Genomic DNA, 26,201 nt, shown 5'->3' on the forward strand with positions numbered 1-26,201 from the left:
TTGCTTAGACAATTTTAAAAAAATGAGCAGGAGATGCTACTTTCCCAGAAGTCCAGCAACAGCAAGTTTAGTACAAAAACAACTGTTCAGAAATTGCTTAAGAACTACAGCTGAGTCTGCAAGTACATGAACAGATGAGAAAAAGCAGCAGAAAGGGAAGAGTCTAAAAACTAACTTTTATTTTAAGCATTTAGGAGTGAACAGTATAGGACCTTCTGCAAAACAGATTATATTTACATAATAGTTACTTCCATTTACAGTTTAACATAGATTTTCTCCTCATAACATAACGTTGATGCTTCATAACTTTTTGCTTCTGTTCTGGAATAGTAATCAAGTTTTTTTGGAAGACCCCCTGTTGAGTGATGGTAGAAATTGTACCTTTCTTTGTAGGTGGCTCTTCTTCCACAGTAGGCTTATTTTCAAAGCAACGTTTTCTTCCCACTTCCAATACAGTTTCCTCACAATCCTTGAATTGGCTGCTTTCAATCACTTTGTTAGAGTTCTTTTCTGCCCATTTTCTTTTAATGGTAGTTATAGTGTTATCCTATGTTAAAATAAGATCAATTACTTTACATATAAAGTTTATAAGTTTTATAAAGTGAGCACTTAAAAGGCTTAGTAATCTTTTATATGCAAGTATTTTTACAAAAACACCCCCCCACACTATGTGGGTAACATATATAGGGGTTGTCATAGGAACAAGTCAGTTACAGATCAGTTACTTAAACCAAAAGCAGGTACACCTTCAGATACTAATAAGCACAATGCTTTGCACTGTACAGAACACAGAGCAAGAGACTAGGAAACTACAAAATGCAAGACTTGCATGTAAGAGGAGTTTGTTTACCACCTCAAAACAATTTCCAATGTCAAAAAAGTTGAGGAAATTCCCAATTTGTTCAAAGGGCAAATGGTCAGCTCTACAAGTTCATTGCTTTTTTGTCATAATTGGTAGAGTTGGGAGTTTTAACCGCCTTCAGCAAAGCCACACATCATTTTTGTCATGACAGATCTGATGCAATTTGAAAGTCTAGTCAGTTCTGTCATACATACTTTATTCTTAGTCAAATACATAGTCTAAAGTTACTTTACTTGCAAGATGACACAAGTGGCAAGCCATGCTGGTTGCCAAGGTCCAATTACTCATCTTTAAGTGCTTCATAAAAAAAAAAAAAATATCTATAGAACAGACTTGAGGTTTGTGATCATGTTTTAAATTTCATGCCACACAGTCTTATAGAAACACTAGACAGAGCTGAAGCCTTGCTCTTGGAAGCAGTAGTAATAGGAAGCATTCATCACAACTCTTATCACTCTCAGAGCATTCATACTGTTGAAAAGCTAGGTTGCTGTGGAGCAGAGAGAGGGAATAGAAGATTAAGTATGGTCAAAGTCTTAAGTTTACAGTGGAAGAGAGAAATGGATCAGAGTGTTGACTAAATTTCATTTAAAATGTTCTCAGAACTACTTCAGGTTACTGGACATCATGCTCAAAAAAACCCACCTAACTGCATGTTTTGAAATTTTTTTAACCTATATACATTTAGCCAAGCTAGTCTTTTGGCATTCAGCAGCTAGCAGTAGACTAGCCATTTGCAAATTTTATTAATCGCATCAAAAGCGGAGATACCCTGGCCATCCACTCTTAGTTCAAACTCTGCTCAATATACTCATATTATTGCTCTTCCTTTGAACATGTGTGTGCATGGTGGTGGTGGGTGGAACACACTGATTTTTGTTGCCAATTTACACAAGCACTGTCCTTCTCACATTAACAACTTCTAACTTCAATTAAATTTGACCTTTTGTTGCAGCAAAACCTCCTTTCCTTCCTCTTCCACTCAGGCAAAACCAAAGAGTAGTGATGTAATCCCTCTATTCCCACAGCTTAAATCCTCCCAGTTTGAGGGGTTTTTTTTTGTTTTTTTTTTTTTTTTTGTTTTTTTTTGTTTTTTTTTTTTTTCTTTAGAGTGGCTCTTCAGAGTCTCATCTACAGTCCTCCAATAACAACACCAGGTCACTGCTTCCAAAAGTCCCATTCTTCACACACCCCCCCGTACACATTTTGCTGTAACTTTAGTTTCAATGCCAACTTCACCTGCTACCATTTCAAGCAAGTAGCAATTACTCACTGAAAATTTCAATTTTCCAAAATAGTTAAGTCCATTATAAGCATAGATTTAGATTTTTTGTATAAAGAAAATCGAGATGTTTAACACTCACATAGTCTTTTATGGTTTCTTCCAAATGGGATATCAAATCTTGTAGTTTTGTAATAACATCATCTTTTTGCTCCACAATGTCCATTAGTTCTTGAATCCTTTTATTTTGTGTATTCATTTTCTTGGAAAAGAAAGAATAGTAGTTCAGTCAGCGTTAAATTTTTGAACTATACCATGCATTTAAAAGCAAGATCAGTTAAGCTAAGTTTGATCCAAAAAAAAAAAAAAAAAAAAAAAAAGCTAGAAGCATACTATAATAGCATTTTAAGCTACTGGTATTTTGTATTAAAGCAAATAATTTTGCACAGGTTTTTCCTTGAGAAAGTTACCTCTGTTGCTTCTTTAAGCTGCTCAGCAGACTCATCCAATTTAATCATCTGCAATTCAAAGTCTGTAACAGGAAAAGAAGCCTGCATCAAATAAGCAGCCATTACATACTTTACTCAGTAATCCATTTTTCCAGATCTTCTGGTACCTCAGTAGCTTTTGAATAGATTGATTTATTTTCATGTTGACTTCTACTTTTAGGACACATGTCAAAAGTTGTTTAGATTTTTTGAAAAGGAGAATTGGGCCATGCAACCCATATAAAATATAGATCATGTCAAGAGACTTCTGCTAGAATGGTATTATGAGGTATTGCTACTTTTTCTTCTACAAATGTTCCACAGGATACCTGAAAACACTGCATCAGCAAAACGTAAAGAAGTGCGGGGATTACAATATAACCATGAAATCAAGAATCAATAGCGTTCACATTTTACCCCACAATTCAGAAGTCTGCAATTGACAGTTTTAAGTTTTGTCTTAAAAATGAAATAACCAAGGCCTGGGTAATTGTTCAACCTGAACATAACCAATTATTTTGTGTATCACGTCTATACATATGATTTGGTTCCAAAATCCTGTTCAACTGGATTATTATTTCTATTTTACAGTAGTCATTCATTTCTTTTTTCTGCCTTTCACACCACACTTACACTCAGCTCACCTTTAGTTTTCTGTGCCAGCTCTTCTTCAGCTTTGATTAGTTCATTGGTTTTCTTTGTCAGATCTTCTTTGGTTTTAGTTAGTTCAGTGGTAATTTTTCCCAGTTGTTTTTCAAGCCAACCTATAGCTTCCTGTGGGTCCTCTAGGGACACAATGTACTTGTGTGCTTCTTCTGCCTGCTTTTTGATATCAGTGACATCATTCTGCAGAGAATCAATAATGCCCTCAAGATCCATGTAGGTGCCTGGCCCTATGCTATATTCTTCTTCCTGAAACATAATTTATACGCATTTAGAAGTGGCAAATAGTTATACAATAGCCATTATTTCTACAGAAAATTTGGGAGACCATTATGAATTCAAACATAACTACAGTTAATTCTGACTTCAAAGCCATCTTGTGGGTTCATATGCAATTTGATTGCCAGTTTCTGTCTACCTTCAACACACAAGTCTCCAGTATCAAGTAATAGCTACTTTATTTTTATAGCATCTAATGACCCACCATCACATTCCCTTTTATATCACCACAAAAGCATCCCCTCCAAATTTAATATAAAAGCTAGTATTTTTTTACTTGATGAGAACATTGAATGAACACAGCAAGTGAACAGTGTTAGAAGGAATGCATCTGAAATTTTCATATATCAATAAGAGTTTGAGAGGTGAAATAAGTTTGTGATAACTTATCAGATTAAGTTGTACTCAAAACATTGACTTTATATCTTTCCTCTTTTTTTTTTTTTTTTTTTAAAAATGGGTTCTAAACTCACAAGAGCTGGCCTTAAGTTAAGAGTCTAGTTATGGCTTAAGTCTACATACCATTCTCATTGCTTCAGTTGTAGCTACAATAGCATTAAGAGGGAAAAAGTCTCTGGGACCACTGCAGTACAGTCCATGTATGGGGCCGAAGAAGTCAGCTTCAAATACTTTGAATAGGTACTTAATGCAATAGAATTTATACCATAATGCAGCTTTTCCCCCAGTTTCTTTGTATACAGTAATTTTCACTTTGCGTTGCAGAAATGCAGAAAACCCCAAAGATTCCTAAATGCATACCCGAGGCTCAGCAGCTACTCCTATTAAATGTGAAAAATGTATCTTGCTGAGGACACAGTTACACAGCATGCAATTCCTTGAAATGATCCTTCTAATCCTTGAGACATACCATCACCATAACAGGGAGTTAGTAAAATGGATGTTATTAGCAGGGGGGATAAAAATACCAGAGGTCCAGCTTGTTCACTGCAAGGCTGATCCTTTAATTTATTTTCCTCATCTACATTTTCAGTACAACTGTTTACAAGTTCCTTGAAGATTTCCAGGCGTTTTTCAGAATTTTCTTCAAGCCGTTCTTGTTCGCGAGAAAGGCACTCTCTATAGTAGGAAGAAAATAAGTCAGCTAAAAGCTAGCCAGTATGAGCTGCAAAGAAGTTATTAGTACAGCTGCCTATAAACAAAAGTTTTTTCTTTATTTTGGCACAATTGAACAATAAAGAAAACGGTGTTGCTACACCAAAATAGAAGTACATTTCCTTCATGCCCACCCCTGAAGAATAAGGGGAAGACAAATATATACACAGATTACGAATAGTCCTTAACTACAAGCATTTTTTCTAAGCTTCTTGAGCCAGAATACCTGTTGGGAGTATCATTAAGACTGCAGTAACCAAAGAATTTGCAAGTGTCACTCTTTCTACAGACATCCTATCAACAAAGCTCTTCTCTTAGGGAGAGCTCTACAGGAACAAACACTACTTACAGATTCCACACACCCTACCCGCCCACCAAAAATCAAAGCCTTTCCTACACAGTATTTTTCCTGAACTCATAGTCCAAACAGAAACTGATATATTAATAGAGGCAGTAAGCCTAGCAGAAGAGTGTGGTCCCTTATGGCCAAGAGACAGATTTAAGAAATAAGTGAATTTACTTTGATTTTTTTTAACCAGTAACTTTAAAACCACTTAAAGCTAACTTACTTGAAATCTATTTCCCTCTCAGCAAAATATTGGGTAAATTCTTGTGTCACTTCTTCACGAATTTTTAGTTCCAGCAGTAACTTATTCTTCTTTTCAGTAATAAGTTTGTTCTTCAACTCTTCTATGAGACTCAGCAGCATCTAGAATTACCATTAAGTATTTCATAAAGAAATTGTTTCCCAGAAGTGAGATTTTTCCCATTCATCAAACACTAAACACCACTTTATTTTTCCAGCTGGCAAAAGTTCTTCCAGTTCTTTTATTAGCTTACTCATAAACAGGAGGATTCATGAGTAGATTGAATTATGTTTGGTACTTGCACAGCAATTTAAGTTTGCACAGAGTAGGCATTTGCAAAGAACACTAAGTTTATTACAAGAATTCTTGAAGTTGTCTTAAAAAACAGGCTTAAGGTCCACAGGATTTGGCTCTTGTTTTCCAAATGGTCATTTTTGGGGCAATATTAATGAAACCTCCACAAAAGAGTCTCTAGTCCTCTGTTCCCTCCTCCTTGTCTTCCCTAGAAGTCACTAAAATTGAAAACCATTCTTTAAGGAACAGCAGAGTTTTCTTGTGCATAGAATACAAAGGAACAGTCTTCTGTGTTGCTAGAAAACAGGTAATACTTGCTGTGCATTGACCATAGGTTACCAAAAGGAGAGAAAGCAAAATCCACAATTCTTACTGCTCAGTCTGTATTTAGACACATTTCATAGAGTTTTCCCACAACAGGCACTAAGTCATGAGTAATCCCACTTTTAGTTCTTAACACTGGATTTAGGTAGAATAAGGGTGATCAGACAAAAAAACCAGGTGAGAGATAGGGGAAACTGGGAGAATACCTTGCTTCAAGACTCCATGCTACGCTAATTCTTAAAGTAACCCTGGCACATACCATATAGTCTTCTTTTCCGATAAGAACTTTATTTTCTTCATATTTCTGCACCGCTTCTTCTCTTGACATATTATGCTGTTCCTCCATCTCATCATCATCATCTTCAATCACATCTTCTAAGCTCCTGTCCCATAGGATAGTAGCCCTTTTCCTTGGGATTGGCATTTTAGCATCACTAAGTAGTGGTGATTCTCTTGCTAATTTCTGGTCAAATGACTGATCTTGGGGAAGAATAGACGTGTCCATAACTAAAACCTATCCAGAAAATAAAGAACAAAGTCATCAGTACTTTTTTAAACCTCTTCTGGCACTTCCAAGAGATACCTGTCGCACTTCCCTATAGGTCTCCTGAGCATAGTACTCCCCCAGCCTATCCTCTGTTCAGAGTCACTATTTAGGCCGGTTTCCAGCTAGAGTACAGAAGGAATCACTTTATAGTCTTACCCTTCTTTTGATCCCAGGAACACCAATTTTCACTAGCTCAACAACCTACAAGAGGGTTGCCACCTCATGCACCAACAGATTTCTGTATTTCTTATACTTTGAGTTTCTAGTTGCATTACATGAATGTCATCCCACAAATTCTCTTTCTTGAACAGGTGTATCACCCTTACAGTCTGCTCCTTAACCTGCTTAGATGGAGCCCACATTCCAAAGGCCTGGATCTATTGTCCTTTGAGCATACCTAACCATCAACAGAAGTTTTCCATGGCTTCCATTAAGGCTGCAGCACTGATCCCTGATACTTTTGTCTTCAGGGTTATATCACTGCACTTAGTCCTACTCATTCCGCTTAACCTCCACCTTCCCACTGAAGCCTCTAGGGACATAAAGGCGACCTTTCAAACCCTCTTTGGTGCTCAACTTATTTTATCAATATTTCAGGTGAGCAATATCCCAAATTAAGATAGCAGTAGTATATGGGGCAGCTAGAATTGCTCCTACGTGAGAGCATGTTACAAATACAGAAGAAAAATTTACCTAGATCTCAGGGAATTTCTTTCAAATATAGGAAGTGTCTTGTTAGCCTGGACATTTTATAGGAATTATGGATTTTTCAGTAGGAGATGCTCCCACACCCACATTCCAAAGACAAGAAAGGTCCCAACAAAGCCTTTTTAAAAGCTTTACAAGGAAATAAAGCCTGACTAGGACTAATTAGAAAATATGACTGCATCATGATACAGAAAAATCCAGTAACTAGATTGATATTCTTAGAAGTGAGAGAACTTGCTCTTTAAATGCAAATCATAAGTACTGATCAACAAGATAAACTACAAACACACTTACTTTTTGTGCAATGGCAGAGAACTTTAGCACATTGAGTGTTTCATCATATGCTGATGCACATTGGCTTATGTTTACTATCATGTATACCTTCCCCTTTCCACTGAAGAATCCTTGAAGGAAATGAGTTAACTTACTTTCCCGAAAGGGTATGTGCTGCTGCAACCTTTAAAGACAAAAGAACACGTGACCAGAAGTTTAATAATTTCCAGTTAGTGTAAGAGCTATCCAGCCTGAAGACTTAGAAATATTTATAAAAGCAATAGTCTTTAAATAAATTAAAATTGTTTTGGACTAGATACAGCTGTTAGGGAAGAGAAGAGATTGCACGGCTATTGTGACTGCTGCTTTAGCCATTATCTCAGATAGGCTATAGCAACACAATCAATGGGAGCACTTAAACCAAAAGCACGTTCAACATTTAGCTTAGGGTAGGTCACATAGCCCCATGCTACATCAAACTATGCTCCACCTCTCTTTTCCTTTCCACATTAATGAAAAGGACATATCTAGTTCTAGGCATGCAGTATCCAACATTATCAGAGATCTCTCTCACTCAGTATCCTGCCTCTGAGAAAGGACAATAGCAAGTGCCTAGGCAAGAAAATGAGTATACACCGAACTCAGAGATATTTTTTCAGAACTTTTTCCCCTAATCCCCCAGCAGTTTGGCATTTCCTAAATCAGAAGTTGTGCCTTTGAATTTAACAGCTGGTGATGTAGTTTTTGATGTTTATAGGAAGTTTTATAAGAATTCCTAAAACATGAGTAAACACACACTTCCCACTGAATAGGTTGCCTGCATTTTGGACACATGACAGCTATTCAGTTATATGAATACTGCTACAGAACTCAGCAAGATAGTAACACTCCTGCCAGAATACATATACAGCTTATAAGTAGCTTTGCTGCAGGACTGATAAACAAAAATAATTTTAAGAAAGTTACTGTTTCCTAGTCAACTTGCAAGGGGCTTTTATTAACACTTTAAGAGATCATGCTTCAGAACATTTCTTCCATATTGTTAAAATTCCAAGTTATTAGGATCAGAAAAAGACATTCTGAATACATTAACAGCCCTCTAAGCAGCTGCTAGTTTTAATACATCCTTCCTATCTGGAAAGGACAGGAAGATAAGAAAGACTGTAAATTCACAAAATGTAGGGTTAATCAGGAATGCATGCTAGCAAAGCTTTTTCATCTTAAGGTGTGATAGACTCTGAATAGGCTATCAGGAACAGTGTTATGGGGTAAGCGAATTTGGCAAAGCACCTCCAGGCATATCAATCAGCAGACAGAGTTCATTTAACTTCTGGGACAGAAACAGATCTTCAAATGAGAACCTGTGGAGAAAGCAGTTCCTGGACAGTTGCATCCAGCTGTGACTATATGTTGTACTGTTTTTTAGGCTTTGTATTATTGTATTGTAACTTTTTGTATTATTTCACTCTTATTTAGATCCCCAAGCTGGGGCATAAGTTGTGGGAAGGCTTTCTTTTGTCTGCATATGGTTAGCTAGATCAGGAGAGTGTTAAAGTTATGCCAAGACGTAGAAAAAAACAGACAAATTTTGTCAAAGAGCACACAGTTATGATAGCACAGCAATATCCTGCTGATGAAAAATGTTACACTAGAAGTAAGTAGAAAATGGAGTTAGTGTACAAAGGAGTAATAAAAGGCTGAAAATTTGACTCTTATTATGACACTAGTGAAAAGGGGTTTTAAACTTATTCCAAAGTTTGTTTGATAAGCCAAGCTCAGAAGAAGAAAGTTAAATTGCTGAAGTCTATAATAGCATGTTTAAAGGATGTTAGAATTTGAATGATTTAAAGAGCAAAACAAGGCAAGTTTAAAGATAACTTTGGTAGATAAACAAGATTTCACAGTATAGACTTGAAAGTCTATACATCTTTTCTACCAAAAACTTAGTGTTAGCATTGTATATTTTAAACAATAGCTTTTAAACGTTGTAGGCAATACCCAAAAGCCACAACCAGTTTGTAATTCATAAAAGGACTTACTTTGACTGTTGACAGTTCTTGAGTGCGTTAATACACTTGCCTAGAATCAGGAGAGAGGTGTTTATATTTCCACTCTCTTTCAATCTATCACCTTCATTGCGGGTCTTGGTACATCTTTCTGAACCAGCAAGATCACACATTGACAATCTGAAAGCAGATAAGGAAAATTAACTGTATTTACCTTAGAACATGCACAGATTATTAGTTTTTAAAAAGGATCACTTTTCTTAGAGGAAAAATTTCTTGATCTTCATCTGCATGAACTCTTCCATCCTTTTCAACGTTGCTTCACCAATCAAATTTCACAGTACTTCCTGCCAAACCCTTTCCCAACACTCTTCCTATTTTCCCGCCTGTCCTCTTCCTTGTGAGGACTTACATGAGTTCAGGAGGAGAGCAGCCTAGCAGAAACTTATGCTGAACAGATGGGACAAGATATAGAACAGCATTGCAACCTGATGGCTTGAGGTAGAGAGCCAAGTACTGTATGAGTGTAGGAAGCGGGGAAACCACCATATACATGCATGAGGCTCTACCAGGGAGCATTGAGTGTATAGTGCAGTACCAGTACACCAACATGGAAGATAATCAACGACAACATCACAAAAGTAGAGGGGGACTCTGCTCTGAACTTACTCATTGACTCGGGTCACGCGTGGTGCTCCTGAATCTTCAATTTTTAGTACCTTAACTGTGAATATGCTGTGACTAAAAGGAAAAGTTTAAGTCAGCAGAGAAGTGATAAAGTAGGCCAATACCTTCAAAATACTTTTAGCCTCCACGTCTGTTCAAAACATTCTTGAATCTATCAACATATCTAAGCATGTACTCTATCAGATACAAACTTTTAAAGACATATTTATGCAGCACTTATTTTGCTTTTTCCTCAGACATTTAGGTGGAATAAAGCTTAAGTGCTTTTGCTTGAAGGAGAGCATTTGATAAAACAGTTAGCTTTTGTATATGTTCATCTTACTGAAGGATTTCATCCTTTTGGCTTAAAGCATTAGGTCACATACTGCTAAAGGACGCTAAAACTGAAACCTAGATATCTAGACCTTGTTAAAGCCTCTTTCCCTCCTAAAAGCCACATATTTTAGTTTCTCCTTCCTCCCACACACCATCCTATGCCCAATGTTATTCAAAATGTTTCTCACCTTCTGCTGGAGCAAGTATTTAGTTTTGTGCTTGCAATACTCTGGTGTTTCAACCCCAGTTTTAGAAGTCTAAAAGCTTCTTTAGAGTCAGAAATCTGAACCCACTGCAGATCTTTAAGAAGAACAAAGATTATAATCTTGTAAATATCATTATTAAAAAGAAAGAAGGGATTAGGGGATAATGTATGCACACCAAGAACACCACGTTTACTTGAGATATACAAATATTTTACTAAGCCTGCTTCAGACAGAAATTATATGATGACAAATAAGATCAAGATTCCTCCTTCCATGGGAAAGGCAAATATATCACATAATTTTATCCTATTAGCACACTAAAATATGTTCCATCCAAATTAAGTGAGCAACCTTAGAAAAGCCAAAAGTTAGGGTCTAATATGAGTATGAAAGCCTTATGTTCATATTCATCAAGGCAGAATTCTACCTGGACAACTTCTGGTTTAGCGTACAATTTTTTTTTTTTTTTTTTTTGAGGGCAGGGGGTGCGAAGTCATCTGGATATCTTTCAGGGCCATCAACTTAGCTGAAAAAGATCAGTAGAGAATTTTGTCTGCAATATGATGCCTGTATGTCATCTTGGTATGTGTTAGAGTAAATGCCTACAACCCTACTAATAGAGCTTATAATATGAACATTATGGCCTCTGTTAAACTAGAGGTCACCAGAATTGTACTAGCAAAAATGCCAGCTGTGATCAAGAAAACCAAGAAAATTATTAACTCATTTTCATCAATAACATCAGGAACAGCATTACACTTCCAAGCTTTATAAAAAAAGATTATGCTGAAGCATAGCTCAAAGCAGATTAATTCCTACTTCACACATTTTCTAATCTTTGAAGAAATGAAGGAGTTGGGTTTATTGTCCAATTCAGCTTTTTTAATCTATAGTTTGGCATATGAATGATAAAAGCAGCAGGCCAAACACCTACAAAAAAAGCCTTTAATCTACAATTGGTGTCTTGATTGTCCAAAGAACCTGTAACAAACCAAACAGGTTTCAAACCCTATTTTTTCCACGGCCAGAAACTAACATTGAACTGTTATTTTGAGTTCTGTTAACTCCCTGCCCCCCAACCCAAAACAAATTACATTACAGGTTTGATTAAACTAGAATACTGTAAAATGTAATTTGTAGTCAGACTAGACTTTCTCACATATTCTCTGAAGTCTGTTTCTCTACAGAACGTACAAAAAAAAGCTGTTGAGCCAGTTATAACTATAGTTAAAAACTTTTGGAATCTTTTTTTAAGAAAATAAAAAAAACCCAAACCACTAACAAATTTGTCAATTGTTTTCAGTATTTCTCCCATTTCAAAGAAATATCAAGGCAGTGGAGTGCATACAGGCTTTTAAGAGTTAGAGTTAAGAATAAAGAGAAAATGGTATTAAAGGTACAGATACTTCTATGTACGTAGATTGTTGCCTTTCATACTCAAGATAGACATTTCTAGCGCCACAGTGAATGCAGTTAGGAGTTTTTAATCTAGAAAGAAACATTATTACAGGAAGACTGACTTTTAAAGTTACACGTTTGGCAATTTGCAATGTATTCTAGTCACCTTTTACATAAGAACATCCCTTGATGTCTTGAGCAAGGCGTAGTGTTTTTCTTTTCTTGTCATTTGATATAGGAATCAGTAGATCATAAAAACATTCATTGTAAATCTCAAAAAATGAAACCCAAACAGAAAACTTCATGTAATTTTTCACAGTTGTGCTAGATTGTTCCGAGTCTTTTAAGAGTTCTTCTAAATCTGCCAAGTACAAAATATTACAAGTCAATATAGGCCTAGTAAAGTGAATTTCACTTAAAAAATTAATAAGTGAAAATTGGTATTACAGCAGCCTTCTTAAAAAGACCTACCCCAGACAAAAATCCATTGAAATTCCCCCCCCTTTCTTAAGTATCTGGAAGTCACATGCTTACCCTACATATTTGCAAGAGACACCTACTCTACCACTTCCTTTTCCACTTGCAAATTCTATCAAACACATACAGCTTGGTTAGAATTATTCAAGTCTCTTCAGTACCTTTAGAAGACAGAGAATTAAACTGACAAGTACGCTTCATTCTGACTTTTTAAAGCAAACCTAGTATTTAGGTAGTTTTTAAATGCTAGAATTAGAGTTTATCTAATTACATACAGGTACTTTAAAAGCCTGTCAGGATACCACTAGGACCCATAGCATAAGGAGTACTACTTTTAATTGCTATAGTTTCATCTCATTTAATGCCTGTTCAGGTAGTCTTCTAACCATTCTATCCTTGTGTTTTCTGCCCAGATAACTTGCTCACTATCCAATTCACAGTCATATAAAAACACTGATTAGTCATTTTATTAGTGTAGGCCAGAAGTCAGTCATTGACCTTAAGAAAGGTTCTTTGCCAGCTTTAATTGCAATTCTTTAATATAAAACATACCCTTAGAATCAACTGGTGCTTTGTTGTTAGTGGTATTTTGATGGTCTACCTACAAAAGAGAACAGAGACTTTAAGATATATTGTTGACAGTACTTCACAGGTACACCACCAGTTACTGTTGTCTATTGTCCTACTAGATAGGAATACAGCATAGCTGCAATAAGCCAATACAAAGATCCTGGCTACGCATCATGCCTAGTTCAATGCACCTGTACACTCCTATTGAAAGGGTAGTTATTACCTTAATACTCATTCCTGACACTTCCCTTACATCAGGCCCTATCACAGTATATAGCATTTCAGCTTGCTGAACCTGAAGAAAACTAGCCACAGAAAAAAAGAGGTGGGAGGCCACACAGAAACAGGGTGATTTGCAGGAGTCCAGTTGCAGTTTACATATTACTCTTAACCCGGTGAACCTAGAGAGTCCTGAAATTCTTTATTATTGGTATTTTGCTAATTCAGGATTCCGTATCTTGTGGCTTACTGGGTCAACCCTCAGAAACAGAGGTAAGTGTAGAACACTCGTTCACTTCAGAAATTAAGTGAGCAACTTATTGCTTCATGATACAGGCTGTAGAAATCTTTCACAGTTGAAATAAAGTCTAGGTTTTCAAAAGAGATGGAAAGTTTTCTTCTGCTGAGCTCTTTAAAAAAAGTAAAACAAATCCCTACAGCTAGAGCTTATGAGGTTCATACACATACACTTCATTCCCAGTCTTAGTTTTGGTTGGTTGATTTTTTTTTTTTTAGGCACAGAACTGCAAAGAATTGCAACTCATCTACCAAAACCAGTATGCTTAAGAGAAGAAACATGGATTAAAAAACAGGTATGGTTTGGGGGTTTTTTAATGTTTTGTCAAGAGTATATTTCATATAAAGCTGAGATTCCATAAAGTGATTCCTGAAATAGTTAAATATTTATGTAATCAAAACTTTTAGGTTTAAGCTTTACACACCCACCCAAACCTGTCCCTGTTGAAGTAGATGCAAACTTTGCCACCAAATTTATAAGCTGAAGTATTGTTCTTATAGCCACATTTTAGAAACTAGAGGGGACATACATATGTATTCAAACAGACATAAGTGACAGGTTTTTCTGAAGTCCTTAAAGACTGCTAGAGCTAGATTTAACATATGCCTGTGCTTTTGAAGCAAAGTCTTGAAGAATTTTGCTGCCACCTGCCTTCCACACTAGAGAAGTCCAGTTAGTTAACTCATGGATAAAAATCAATGTAACAGATACATTCCATCCCACAACAGCCAGAACATCTCATTATAACCTAGCATACCACTAGAGAGATGCTTAATTCTTTTAATTAAAAATAAAAAAGCACAATAATCCCTTTCCAGTTCCAGTTTGTAGCATATGCTCAGTTTTTTTATATTATTCCATTCATTTCAGAATTAAAAACACCAAGAAAAAGGTATGCTTATACAAAATACAAATCCCCTGTAACTGTAATTGGACGAAACAGCTTTAGAATTCCAGGCAACTCATAAAACTGAAGTGTATTTCTGGACTGCTCAACAGTGATCTGTTTAAGAACAAAGTGCAACAGAAACCCATTTTAATTCAAATCTTTAGAAGTCCACTGGGTTTATAGCTCTTCTGTTTCAAAATAATTTTTGCTTCCTTTGAGGATAGCTGCCAAACTGGAAGAGGGGAACAATCTCAAAATCATTAATTTCTTTCAACTATCCTGAAAGACAGTAAGTTGTTTAAAGGAGCAGACCTACAGGCATCCCCACAGATGGGGAGACTATTTGCATTCAGTCCTTATTAAGCACCTTATTAAATTATCCCAGAGGATAAATTATCAGGTGCCCAAGCTATAGAAAAAAAGCTTAGCGTTTACATTCTATCAAGTATTCAGCCACAAGACAGAAATCCACAGGACAACAGGGTTCATCAGCTCTACTGCTCAATTCAATGCTAATCTGAATAGCTGTCTGACAGCAAATAGACACATCCATACTTAAATACAGATAGTCTCTTCCCATTGAAAAATGAACAGGGTAACACTGAGCTATCTAAAGATGTGTGTACTCATCTGTATAGAAAGAAATTATCCTCTACCTCTTTTGTTAGGCGAAGTATTGAATTTTTAATAGCAGTTTCTTCTCTCACTTGGTCTTTAGTCAGCTTTATATAATCCCTACACCGATGGGGTTTGAGATCCATTCCCGTGTATAGCTTTCCTTGAATACTTTTAAACAACATATCCATAGTCCTTGGCAGAATACCAGCGTCATCTTCTGTCCCTGTAAGCAACATACAAAAGAAAGATCCTAATTATTACTGTGAACAAGGTATACAGATAAATGAAGACAGAAAGATAAGCGATTCTAATCTCAAGGCATACATGAGGAATTTGGAGGCCACTTACAGCATGAAGCAGTGTTTTTTTGTATTCTCAAGGTAACAGAAATGTCATTAGGGTATTTTGAAAGGTATTTGGCTTTCAGCAACACCTCATGCTCTACCCCTTAGACAGTAAGGCGCGTAACATAAACCAAAAACTGCTGGGGTGTTCTGCATAAGCTTAGCCTTAAGGAAACACAACAAAACACCACACCCACAAACAAACCACAGCCAACAGACATTTAATAGATTTGCAGTTTTTCAATTGCATTTCATAGACTGCTTTCACTCACTCTCTCAAGGAAGTAATCTTGAAATATAACTGATGACCGATCTCTCAGCTGCAGTCCTGTACTAATTCTACAGATCCTACCAAAAAAAGTTCTGGATGCCTTGTGAACACTCACTCCTTTCCCTGTCCCAGACCCTTCTCCCAGAGCATACTACTTTTGCACCTGAAAGGCAAAAAGGAATCAAAAGCCTCAGTGCACACTTGATCTTTCTAAATCCAGATACAAGTTTAAAAAAGGTTCACTTAACTTTGATTTCTAAACCAGAGAAAAAAAGGGTAGGGAGGGGAGAGTGGAAGAGAAACCACTGTCCTGTCTCGGACTGACAGCATCATCTTCCAGCCTCTGATAATTTCTCCTACTCCCGAGACCGACGGCCTTTTATCAGTTACAGCACTAGCTGTGTTGCTTAAGACAGAACCTATGTAAAAATCTGGTTGGCACTCAAACACCAAGCTAGTAACCAAATAACATATTAAGTTAAAGTACTGTTGCATTACATTTGTTTCTCCTCATCTCCTCTCTAATCATTTTTTGTTTATTGTAATGCCACTTGTAATTCAACTTAACATGAGCAAAGTAACAGTCACTGGCAAACAATGAACAGTCCTAAAAAACTGCTTCATCCTTCACTTAAGTCCTTTGCCATTGACAGAATACAGGCTCCCATGTAATGCCAAAGTGGAAAAGCTGTATCAACAATACTGGGAATACAAGAAGAGAAAATCATGGCACCTAGTAGGCAACATTCTGCCCTGCCAATTCTTATGACAAGTTGATAGTTAAAGTCCTAAAAATATAATACCATGAAAAACTCTCCAGAGTCTGAAAAGAGGTGAATCAAAAAATTCTTGAAAAACCACACGACACAATATACCCCAAACTAGTCAAGCATGGGGGACTGTACACATTAGGAATTTTGTTTTTTATTATTTACCTATTGTTTGTTAGGATAGGAAAGAGCATCCCATTACTGCCCCAGATTAACGATAACTGAAAATACTAGCAGTAGTCTTCAGTTATAAGTCACCTAACAGAAGATCACTTAGAAGACAATGTCACTTCAATAAAGATCAATTTCATATAGCACAAAATTCATCGTCCTTCTATTATTTCTGTGTATAAAATTAGTATAGCATCTAGAACTGCCATTTCATTATAGGCGAAATTGTTTCAATGTGAATCAAATCACCTCATTTGTTAAAATGCTTTGAAAAATAATCAGAGAATGACATCTTCTGACAAGAATATTGAGCTTTAACAGTACAGAAATAGTGCATCAGGAGACAAGGTCTTCTAGGATATTATTGATAAGCTCAGAAGCTTGAGACAAGACAGAAATATTTGGAAGTAATCAAACATGTTTCAAAAACATTTATTCTCTGCCTATAATAATTGAAACCAACTCAAATACTATTCCTCATTTGAAGACAGTGCATGAGATGCATATGACCTTTATAATAATAATAAAAAAGTAACAAAATGCTAGTCTGGTGTAGAGTGACTTATACATCTTCTGTATATCAGGATGCGAGAAGTGTGTTTTCCTAACTCGCCCCTCCTCCCTGACTTTCTAGATACTTGGAGGGGGGAAAAAAAAAAAGTCACACACCTGGTTGAAATTATTACAGCCTTACAAAGCAATATCACTATATGTTTACATGAACTCTAGCAGTGACTCTGTCTGTTGTCAGTTTAGTGATATTTCTTATGGAAGGAGACCTTCAAAGGCTATTTATAAACATTCAAGAGAAGCCAATGTATAGGGCCTATAGTTTAAATAAAGGAAAAAAGTTATAATATTTCTGCTTGAAGTAATCCTCACTTTAAAAAAAGGAAGTTCATTCAAGGAGAACACATTTCTGCTTATACCTTGGAATGTGTAGGTCTTCCCAGCATTTGTAACGCCATATGTAAAAATAAGACGATTATATCCATCTAAGAAATCTTGCACTGGTTGCTTCATGGTACCTTCAAAGAATTCTTCTTGAGTTGTTTCAGGTCCAAACACCTGAGCATTACCAAGAAACATCTTTATTTTGTTTAAGCAATCATTAAAGACTTTTAAAGAATCTTTTAAATTCTATACGCTTATAATCTTAAAGACTATTGACACTTAAAAAACCTAGTTTGCTTTGTATTAAATAATAAGTTAAACAACTTTTTCCAGGAATAAAGTAAAAAATTTTAAAGACAATTCATTTACTCGTGAAAAAGTGAACTTCTGTATCATCTGTCCAGCTGTTTTTTCACTTAGTCGACCCAAAGAGTTTTTGGGGGGCTTCAGTATGATGCTTGTAGAGTCTTCAAGTGAAACGCAGTCCTATTAAAAGGAAGCACAAGCAATGCAGGCATGAAAAGAGCATAAAGAGCTCAGCTCACAGGAAAAACACCCATACATTTAAAGTATTTTTAAACTAAATAAACATCACACCTGCAATTCATTTTCTCTTTCCAACGACGTAAATGGCCTAATACGCAGGCAAACTTGTATGTGTCCCTTAGACTCCAAACTGCTCCTCTTAAATTTAAAAGAAAAAAAAATTAAGGAGGTTAGAAATTTGACTAGATTCTTTTTTTGATAGCTAGCACATTAAGGCAGTTTTATTTTCATCAGGCTATTTTGAACCGACTTATTTGACGACATGGGAAGCAGAAGTAATTCACTACATCAGTTTTTACAAGTGCTTACACCCCTGCAGAAGTTCACTGTGATAACTTAGAGTTAATAATCTTGCAGCATGGATATATACAGTACATTCAAGCCAACTAGAGATCAAGAATGGAACCGACAAAAAACATTCTATGATTAAGCTGCTCTGAACTGGCAATTACTCTCATTCACAGAAGACTGATGCACCCAATAACGTATCAATGCAGTGCCACACAGGATTAGACTAAGTTGTGTATCTCCTCCAGATTAAAATGATACTAAAGATGCTTTTCTTCTCTGTAAAATTCTGATTACTGATTGTTCTTATTGATGAAAGGACTAAGCTTATTTAAAAAAAAAAAATCCAAACAATACAAACATTAAAGCTTTCTTACCTGACTTGTGTCTGAGCTTGAAGAAGCCAAAGAAAATTCAGCAGAGAGATCTGCTTTAATATCTTCCACATTTACTGGTTCTGTTCTTTGAGGCGGGTCAGCACTAGCAATATAGGATGGCCTGAAAAGCTTCTCATTATCTGAAGTCAGTTCCATCCTGCAATATAAAATAAAGCTATTTTTTGCTCTCATCACATAACGTAGAGCTTCTGAAGTCCCTTAGAAGACAAGCCAATTTGAGACCGATAGCTGCAGTTTCTTTAAGGAGAAAGCTTTCTTCATCCTATTCATAATTTACATAGCAAGTTTCTGATAGCTGAGGAGAGGGTCTGCAGAGGGGTGCACATCATGATGAAACAACAACCATTCTTCTTTTGATTAAAAGCAACTGTTTACCAGGGAAAAGCCTTACACATATACCATAACCTTGCTAAAAACCATGTCTGATGAGGAAGATATAATTAAACAAACAAACAAACAAACCCCAAACAAATCATGTGGTTCCACATCCACTTCTCCATCATTCCATTATAGTGTCCCTTTAGAATAAAATCTCATTGCAAGAGTAACCCAAACTTCATGGTTATCTCTGCAGGACCTGATAAAAAGTTGGTATTATAAAGATAACACAGTGTAGCTTAATACAAGACAGAGTTCAGAAACGTTCCAAAGACTAAGAGGAAGTTTTAGCTATTAAGGGGACACTGGAAAATTAGGAGACCTCATGCCAGAGTACAAGTTAAAGCAGTGCTTTTTAGTCATTTTTTCAGTCATTTTACAGATCAGCAACTAATTTATTAATCCATAATTTAAAGATTTTTGTGCATCTCAGAATCTGGGCAGTGAAAATTTGCTATAGAAAATGAAAGTAAATTGATTCAGTGTTGATAGTAGACAGGTAGATTTCAAAATAACCTTTGAAAAGTGTATTTATTTAAAAATATTAGTATATTTTGTCTGCACTTTATTCTCCTATTGCTTTTTCCTGTGATATTACAGATGTGACTTGGCAGCTTTTGTTATGGATTAAGTTCAAAATAACTCATTGGGCAATTACTCATAGACTATGGCAGCAAGTGTTCTAGCAATTAGACACCTACGACATGGCCTCCTGCAGTTTTGAAGCTTTGGACACAACAATTCAACGGTCTTCTAATACTACATTCCCATGTCTATGCTACAGGGATGCATATACGTTGTCTCTCTAAACACCAACGGAGAACACGCAGTGTTCATTAAAAAAATGGACACACCAGGGCTGGTTCAAAGCCCCTTTGCTCAGCAAGAGTGTTGCCTGTTAAGCAGTCATAACGTTTTTGTTGCCCTCAGCATAAAACCTGGAACACGTCAGCACTTCAGTGTCAAAACACTTAACAGCTCAGCCTTCCTATCTAGCCTGTAAAAGGCAGATACAGAACTTCATGAAGCTAGACAAACATCACCAAGCTGCAAATGAGATAAAGCTACACATGAACTAAGCAGGAATGTTTATTCTCTTTCTTCTAATCTCCAGTTTTTATTTTTGTCAGGCAACTGTATGACAACCAGGAAAAACTTGGCCTGAAATATTATCACAGCTTGAACAAACACTGACCTGTGAGTAAGCTACTACTGGAAAGAAACATACCTGTGCTGTCACGATCTAGAAGTCTCATTCATCAGCTACACAAAGTCACACTGCAAAACTCTTATCGGGCCTTGACAGGAAACACATTTGTTAGATAACTGACATTTTAGTTGCTTTAAAAATATAGGCTTATTTTAAAGTGTCATTTGTCAAGATTATGCTCTCATTCTGTGCCTCTTCACATAAGAGGGAAAAGACAACATTAAGCTATGTATGCAAAGCTGAAACTGAAAGCCTTCACATGAGCCCAGCACTCAGACCAGTAACATTCAACCACTGACAGCATGCATAACCCAAGATGCAGACTGCCCATCTGTCTCCACATTGTCATACAGCACTATAATTAACTTAGATACTGTGGTGTAAACAGGTATATTGTCTGACTGTAGCCACTAGAAGATACTTGTATACTGGGATACATTGTTGTAACTCTGCTTATCATGACACCAGATTTTAATGCTGCAGACACCCTAAGAGAAGGGGATCCAGAGTGGCACACACAGCGAAGTGTGGTCACAGTACACACGCAGCGAAGTGTGGTCACAGTACACACGCAGCGAAGTGTGGTCACAGTACACACGCAGCGAAGTGTGGTCACAGTACACACGCAGCCTGTAGCTGTGTCAGGCAGTACAAGAAAGGGTAGAAAAGGCTCCAAACCACACAATAAGCCTAGCAGCTTATATAAAACATAAAGCATCAGCCCTTACACTTAAAAAAAAAAATTAAAAGGAAAAGTTTTCCCTCTGCAAATATCAATCCTTCACGTCAAGGCTTTGCACTGTTTTTCCGTTCTTATGGCACACTGCCGCATGGCTTTGCCAGCATCACGGCCCTCGGCCGGGCGTTACCCGCGACTCGCACGCCCCGCAGCAGTACCGAAAAGTTTTCACACACGCAACACACCCCCCGTGACTTTTCATCCCCCGTGATGCTAGTAACCACGACCGCGGCAGGGAGAAGCGAGGGGAAGAGGCCTCAGCACCGCCCGCCACGAAGACCACCCACACTTCTTCCTAGTTCCGCGACCCCCAGGCCGCAACCATCGCCTCCTTCCCTCCTCAAGCGAAAGCCCAGCAGCCCCGCAACCCGCAGGGACTTACCTGAGAGCCTACGCCACGCTGGGCGGGCCCAGCCGCCGATCCCCGCCAGACGAAGGCAACCCCGCGCCGCGCCGCTCCCCTCACCTGTCCAGGCAACGACCGCCGCTCACCGGTACAGCGTAACCGGCACGGCCGCGGCTTCTTTTCAAATCCGACCAATGGCAGTGCGCGGCGCCGCGCGGCCTTCTGGGAGGGCGGACGTCGCTGCGGCGAAAGGTACGGCGGGAAGCGTAGTCTCGATGGGGCGGTAAAAGCGGAGCGGGGCGGGGCCGACCTGCCTGGCTGGCGGTGCGGGGGGAGGTTTCCTCTCAGGCGGCGGCTGGGCTTTGCTGTGGGGCTACGAGGGGGTGTTCACTGAGACTTCTGTACTGCACGCACCTAGAGCCGTCAGGGCCTGTCCCCTCAGCGGCAGCGGGACCTCGACTGCCACGGGAAGGCGCCCTGGCCTCGCCGGGCCTGCCCCGCGGCCTGCCCTCACCTGCCCGCCTCGCCGTCTGCAGTGCCCGGGCTTTGCTTCCCTCGGGTCTGGCAGAAAGATATATGTAAGTTCAAGCTTGTCGATACTCCGGGTGATTACAGTGATGCTATTTCTATAGGCGTTATAGGCTGGGAGGCAAGCTGAGGCTTTGCAGTCTGTATATAAACAGGATAATCACTGTTTGCAGGTAGCGAAAGGGAAGAGGCCAGGTGACCTCCTCAGGCTGCAGATGCCCTATATCAGAGCAGGGATTAGCAGAATTGCGAAACTCTGGTTTTCAGTTCAGGCTGTGCCTGTTCTTCACCCTGGATTACAATACTGACAGAGTGACAACTGTGGAAAACACTTAGTAAGGTATCTTTGTTTAAAACCTTCCCCAGGTGGAAATTATTGTTTGGTACCACGTTGTGTGATAGAGATTTGATTTTTTAAACAGCAAAGAGAGAAATACTTTGGCTTTATTTTCAAAACAGTGTCATAACGCCAAACAAATCGTCCTTTTCTAGAACCTCAGGGTATGGAAATGCACAGGTTTTGGTAACAAAAATCACCGTAAGTTTCTCTTTAGACTCAGACAGGAATTCTTTGAACTTTAATAAGGAATGTCTGCCTGTTTTAAATTGAAATAGAAGGAAAAGTAACTTGAATGTAGTCAGTAACTACCAAACCTAAACATTTGTCTTTAATTTGAAGAAAAGAATGCCAGCTAGTACAAACAATTCTGTAAAAGAATAATTCTACACAGATCCTGTAACAGCTGCTCTGATGAGGTTGTCTTTAAGATTAAATCCCATCTTTCTTTAAACAGAGGCTATGTCATATCAGTAAGAGATGCGTACTTGATTTCAGTTCGGATGCAGGCTGTGTTGCAAGAGTTGGTCTGTTTTAACAGCAGAAAATGATGCAACATTGAATTTGAAACTGTTTGCCAAACAAAACTGAAAAGCTCTTGTAGACATTCTTTAAGACTTATGCTAACTTTTAAAAAAGTATCTTAGTTTCTATCCTGAATAGAACAGTGAATTCAAACTACTGAACTAACATAATGCCAAACCACCTTTTTCATACCAGGAAATGACTGAGAATGGCTCTCAAAGAAAGGGAAAAATTAGCTCCTGGGAGCAAATCTGAAAGTTGTTCTCTTCCACTTGTTGGAAAGGAAAACTGAAGATCTTCTCAGAATATTTTGCAAGGTATATTCCTAACAAGGTTGAGGGCTATTTCCTGAAGAAAATTGTTCTAAGTTGGGGCATAACAAAGCTTATGGTACAAGCAATATTTTGGGTTGGTTTGAATATTAAATTTCTGAAACTGCTTTTATAATACTGCATATGGTGCATAATTTAAACTAGTATCTCAAAGGACTACCACCAGCACACTAAAAGGGCAAACTAAAACACAAGCTAACATGTGCTTCTAGTCTCACACAAACCATGATAAAGAAAACATTAGATCAGCATAACCAACCCAGCCTGTTTTGGAGTGGGAGATGATGAAACTCCATCTATGTAAATAGCCTTTATGGCTTTCCACCAATATATTCTCCTTAAAGTGGTTTGTGCAAGGACAGCCAGTTGCAACAAAAATATCTGCTGCCAAAACTGTTAACTCATTCGCCCCTGAAATTGGATTATGTTTCTTTCCAAATTCTCTATGACTTGTGGAGCAAGGTTGCCACTCTCCAAGGGAAAAAGATTTTTTTATAAATGACTTGTTAGAACTCTCACCATTACCTTGTATTTGGGACAGGATTCAAAATGTGTGGATAGTCTACTCATCTGAGTGATGAGATGATGCCCTATGAGACAGCATATCTCAGCTAGCTTTTACATTGCCATCAGAAGTAATTAGAGACACGGTCAACACCACTGGGACTAGGCCCAGCATCCTTCAGCACATCTGAGCAGCATCTAAACCAGGACTGGCTTCAGCTTCTTTGTACTCAACTCACCTTTCCCATGAATTAACAAACTACTTCAGTTTTCCCTTGGCGCTCCTGGTTCTACTGTGCTTCCCCCTGCCCTGACAGCGCTGCCTTCCCGTCCTGGCTGGGCGGGAAGTCCTTCTTCTGCAGAGTTCATTTGGAGCCAACTGGCACAGAAAGCTCCCATTCCTTGTCACACAGGTATCTTGGAGGAAAATGGTGTGTTACATTATCTTCTTGGTAGTCTGCCATGTCAGCCCCTTTTCACCCATCTTTCAGGACAGCGCTTGTCATTTATCTCGTTATTCGCACATGTCATGTGGATGCATTTCACACTTCCTTTAATTTGAACCTATAAAGTGGTACCCTCACTGTCTGACTCCCATCAGGTGCCTTCAGGTGACATTATTTCTAATGCATATACAGCTGATTTTATGAACTCATGACTTTGCAGGTGGTTCATTTGCTTATTTTTCTTCAGTAATATAGGTATGTTTTTCTTTATCATCTCTTTTAAGCAATGAGCTACTTCTTCAGTCTCCCATTTCCCAGTTCGTTCAGTATAATTTTTCTATGGCTGACTTTTGATTCTTTACCTATTTGCTTGTTTCCTGCTCATCCCTCCTAAAACATCTGCTTTTGGTTTTCTGTAAAAGTTGGTGTCATGTTACCTGAAACAGCAAGACTAGCTTTAAGGTCACAAACTTAAGAGAAAAATGGCATGGGTTTGTCAGTCTGCTTTTTGCACATTAGCATGCATACCTTCAAGCTTTCCCTTGAACCGAGCAGCACAGAGGTGGTCACCCGAGAGCAAACAAATGTTCACGTTGCCATCCCGTGCAAGTTGACGGGCACAGCGTTTCTTTCTTCCAACGGACACGTACATACGTCAAATTAATTACGGGAGAGAAGGTGGTGCGGCCTTGAGCGTGAGGCTCGCAGCCATGTCCAGAGGTAGGGCCTTGGCCTTCCTCGCCCAGCAGCGCTGGCGGGAGCCGCCCCGGCAGAGAGCGAGGCTGCAGTTCGCCCTCCGTCGCCCCGACCCCGCCGGGCTCTCGGGCCGACCCTCGGCGGAAGGCGCCCGGCCCGGGGCCTGCTGGGGGAGCCGGGCGCGGCCGCCGGCGGTCCACGGCTCGGAAGGCTTCGCGCCGGGGGCAGGTGACGGCGTCGGGGCCCGGGAGATCGCGGCGGGGCTGGGTGGCCCCGGCCGGGAGCGGGCGGGGCCCGGCTGTGCAGGGCGGGCGGCGGCCCGCAGGAGCCCCGCGGCGGTGCGGGGCCGGGCACCGGAGCCGGCCCCGGCGGCGTCTCCAGCCACTGTAGCGAGGCGGGCGGCGAAGGACGGCTGGCCGGGGCGTGGGGCCCTTTCCCGGGGGGCCAGGGGCTTTCTGCCAGCGCCCAGCCTGCCAATGCTGCGGCTGTTTTGTGGCTAATTTGGTTTAACTGAGTAATTGCGGGTTTTCAGGCGGGGTGGGAGGAAACTGTTACTGGAAGGAGCTTGCAGATGGTCATCAGGCCACTCCCCTGAGGTGATCTGGGAGCATAAAATACAGTCTGGAAAATGAATTATAGATCCACCGGCAAAGAGGGGGCTCGAGGAGCACGTGCTAGTGTGAGATAGCCAGCCAGGAGCCTGGGGAGGAAGGAGAGGATCGCTGACGGCAGCTGGAGGCAAGCCGTAGCACCTGGTGCTGGACTTGGGCCTTGATGCTTGGCCTCTGGCTGCTTCCCAGGGCCAGGGCTGGCTTCTCCAGCAAGTAAGGTGTTGGGGTTGCCTGTGCTCTGTGGTCATGGTTGTTCAGAAAGTCATTCACTGAGGACAGAAGAGACAGGGAGCTCACAGCTGGAGATATGGTTGTGTTAAGAAGGCTTGTTTAGGTACTGCCATATGTGTGCTTCTCATAGATGCAGTGAGGCCACCTGGTCCTATGCCAGTGTTTTCTGTAATGAAAATGTGCTACATGTGCTCAGCATATCGTTTTTAAATCTTCATAGCTTCATTTGAAAACCTGTGCATGGCAAACAGTATTACTCCTTGAGCAGGAACTGTATTGCCTTACACAGGAGAAGATTTGAAATAGGCAAACTGAACAAAATACATCTCAGTAAATATAAGTCAAGACTTAGTCTTTGGAAAGATTGCAACTGAGACAGAAAAGCTATTGCTCTTTCTTCCTGCCTCTCTCTCAACCCTCTGGTTATTCCTTCTGTCCCTCTTTGAATTATTGCATAATTCTCTGATGAGCTAAAGAGATAATTTCAGCTGTAACCAACCTCTTAATCTTGTAATTAAACCAAAAAGTTTCAAAATCGGTTGTTCTCTGTAATACAGTAATATAAATAATCACCGTTTTGAAGGGCAGATCTA

At 39.0% G+C, this 26,201-nt stretch overlaps 2 protein-coding genes across 6 annotated transcripts in view; one reads left to right on the forward strand and one right to left on the reverse strand.

Moving 5' to 3' along the window:
• The window catches only part of KIF20B (kinesin family member 20B), a 44,383-nt gene extending 22,786 nt beyond the window's left edge, over nt 1–21,597 (reverse strand). Inside the window, exons 1-20 of one of the 3 annotated variants that reach the window (XM_075504865.1) lie at nt 21,435–21,594; nt 20,332–20,401; nt 18,705–18,861; nt 18,091–18,177; nt 17,863–17,979; nt 17,529–17,667; nt 15,082–15,266; nt 13,002–13,050; nt 12,139–12,333; nt 10,557–10,668; nt 10,036–10,107; nt 9,400–9,546; nt 7,382–7,544; nt 6,092–6,346; nt 5,197–5,336; nt 4,441–4,591; nt 3,217–3,484; nt 2,555–2,616; nt 2,227–2,346; nt 382–547 (exon numbers count right to left, since the gene is read on the reverse strand). In XM_075504865.1, coding sequence (XP_075360980.1) covers nt 382–547; nt 2,227–2,346; nt 2,555–2,616; nt 3,217–3,484; nt 4,441–4,591; nt 5,197–5,336; nt 6,092–6,346; nt 7,382–7,544; nt 9,400–9,546; nt 10,036–10,107; nt 10,557–10,668; nt 12,139–12,333; nt 13,002–13,050; nt 15,082–15,266; nt 17,529–17,667; nt 17,863–17,979; nt 18,091–18,177; nt 18,705–18,860 — 2,584 coding nt within the window. In that variant the 5' untranslated portion in view covers nt 18,861; nt 20,332–20,401; nt 21,435–21,594. Of the gene's footprint in view, nt 1–381; nt 548–2,226; nt 2,347–2,554; nt 2,617–3,216; nt 3,485–4,440; nt 4,592–5,196; nt 5,337–6,091; nt 6,347–7,381; nt 7,545–9,399; nt 9,547–10,035; nt 10,108–10,556; nt 10,669–12,138; nt 12,334–13,001; nt 13,051–15,081; nt 15,267–17,528; nt 17,668–17,862; nt 17,980–18,090; nt 18,178–18,704; nt 18,862–20,331; nt 20,402–21,434 lie in introns of all 3 variants that reach the window. The other 2 variants (XM_075504868.1, XM_075504867.1) reach the window with 2 other exon arrangements.
• A 105-nt stretch (nt 21,598–21,702) lies between these two features.
• The window catches only part of PANK1 (pantothenate kinase 1), a 50,060-nt gene continuing 45,561 nt past the window's right edge, over nt 21,703–26,201 (forward strand). For 2 of the 3 annotated variants that reach the window (XM_075504881.1, XM_075504882.1), the window contains exon 1: nt 21,704–21,976. The gene's annotated coding sequence lies outside the window, so the exon portion shown is untranslated. Of the gene's footprint in view, nt 21,977–26,201 lie in introns of all 3 variants that reach the window. The other variant, XM_075504883.1, reaches the window with a different exon arrangement.

This window comes from Mycteria americana, chromosome 6 (genome assembly GCF_035582795.1).
Source record: "Mycteria americana isolate JAX WOST 10 ecotype Jacksonville Zoo and Gardens chromosome 6, USCA_MyAme_1.0, whole genome shotgun sequence".
NCBI lineage: Eukaryota > Metazoa > Chordata > Aves > Ciconiiformes > Ciconiidae > Mycteria > Mycteria americana.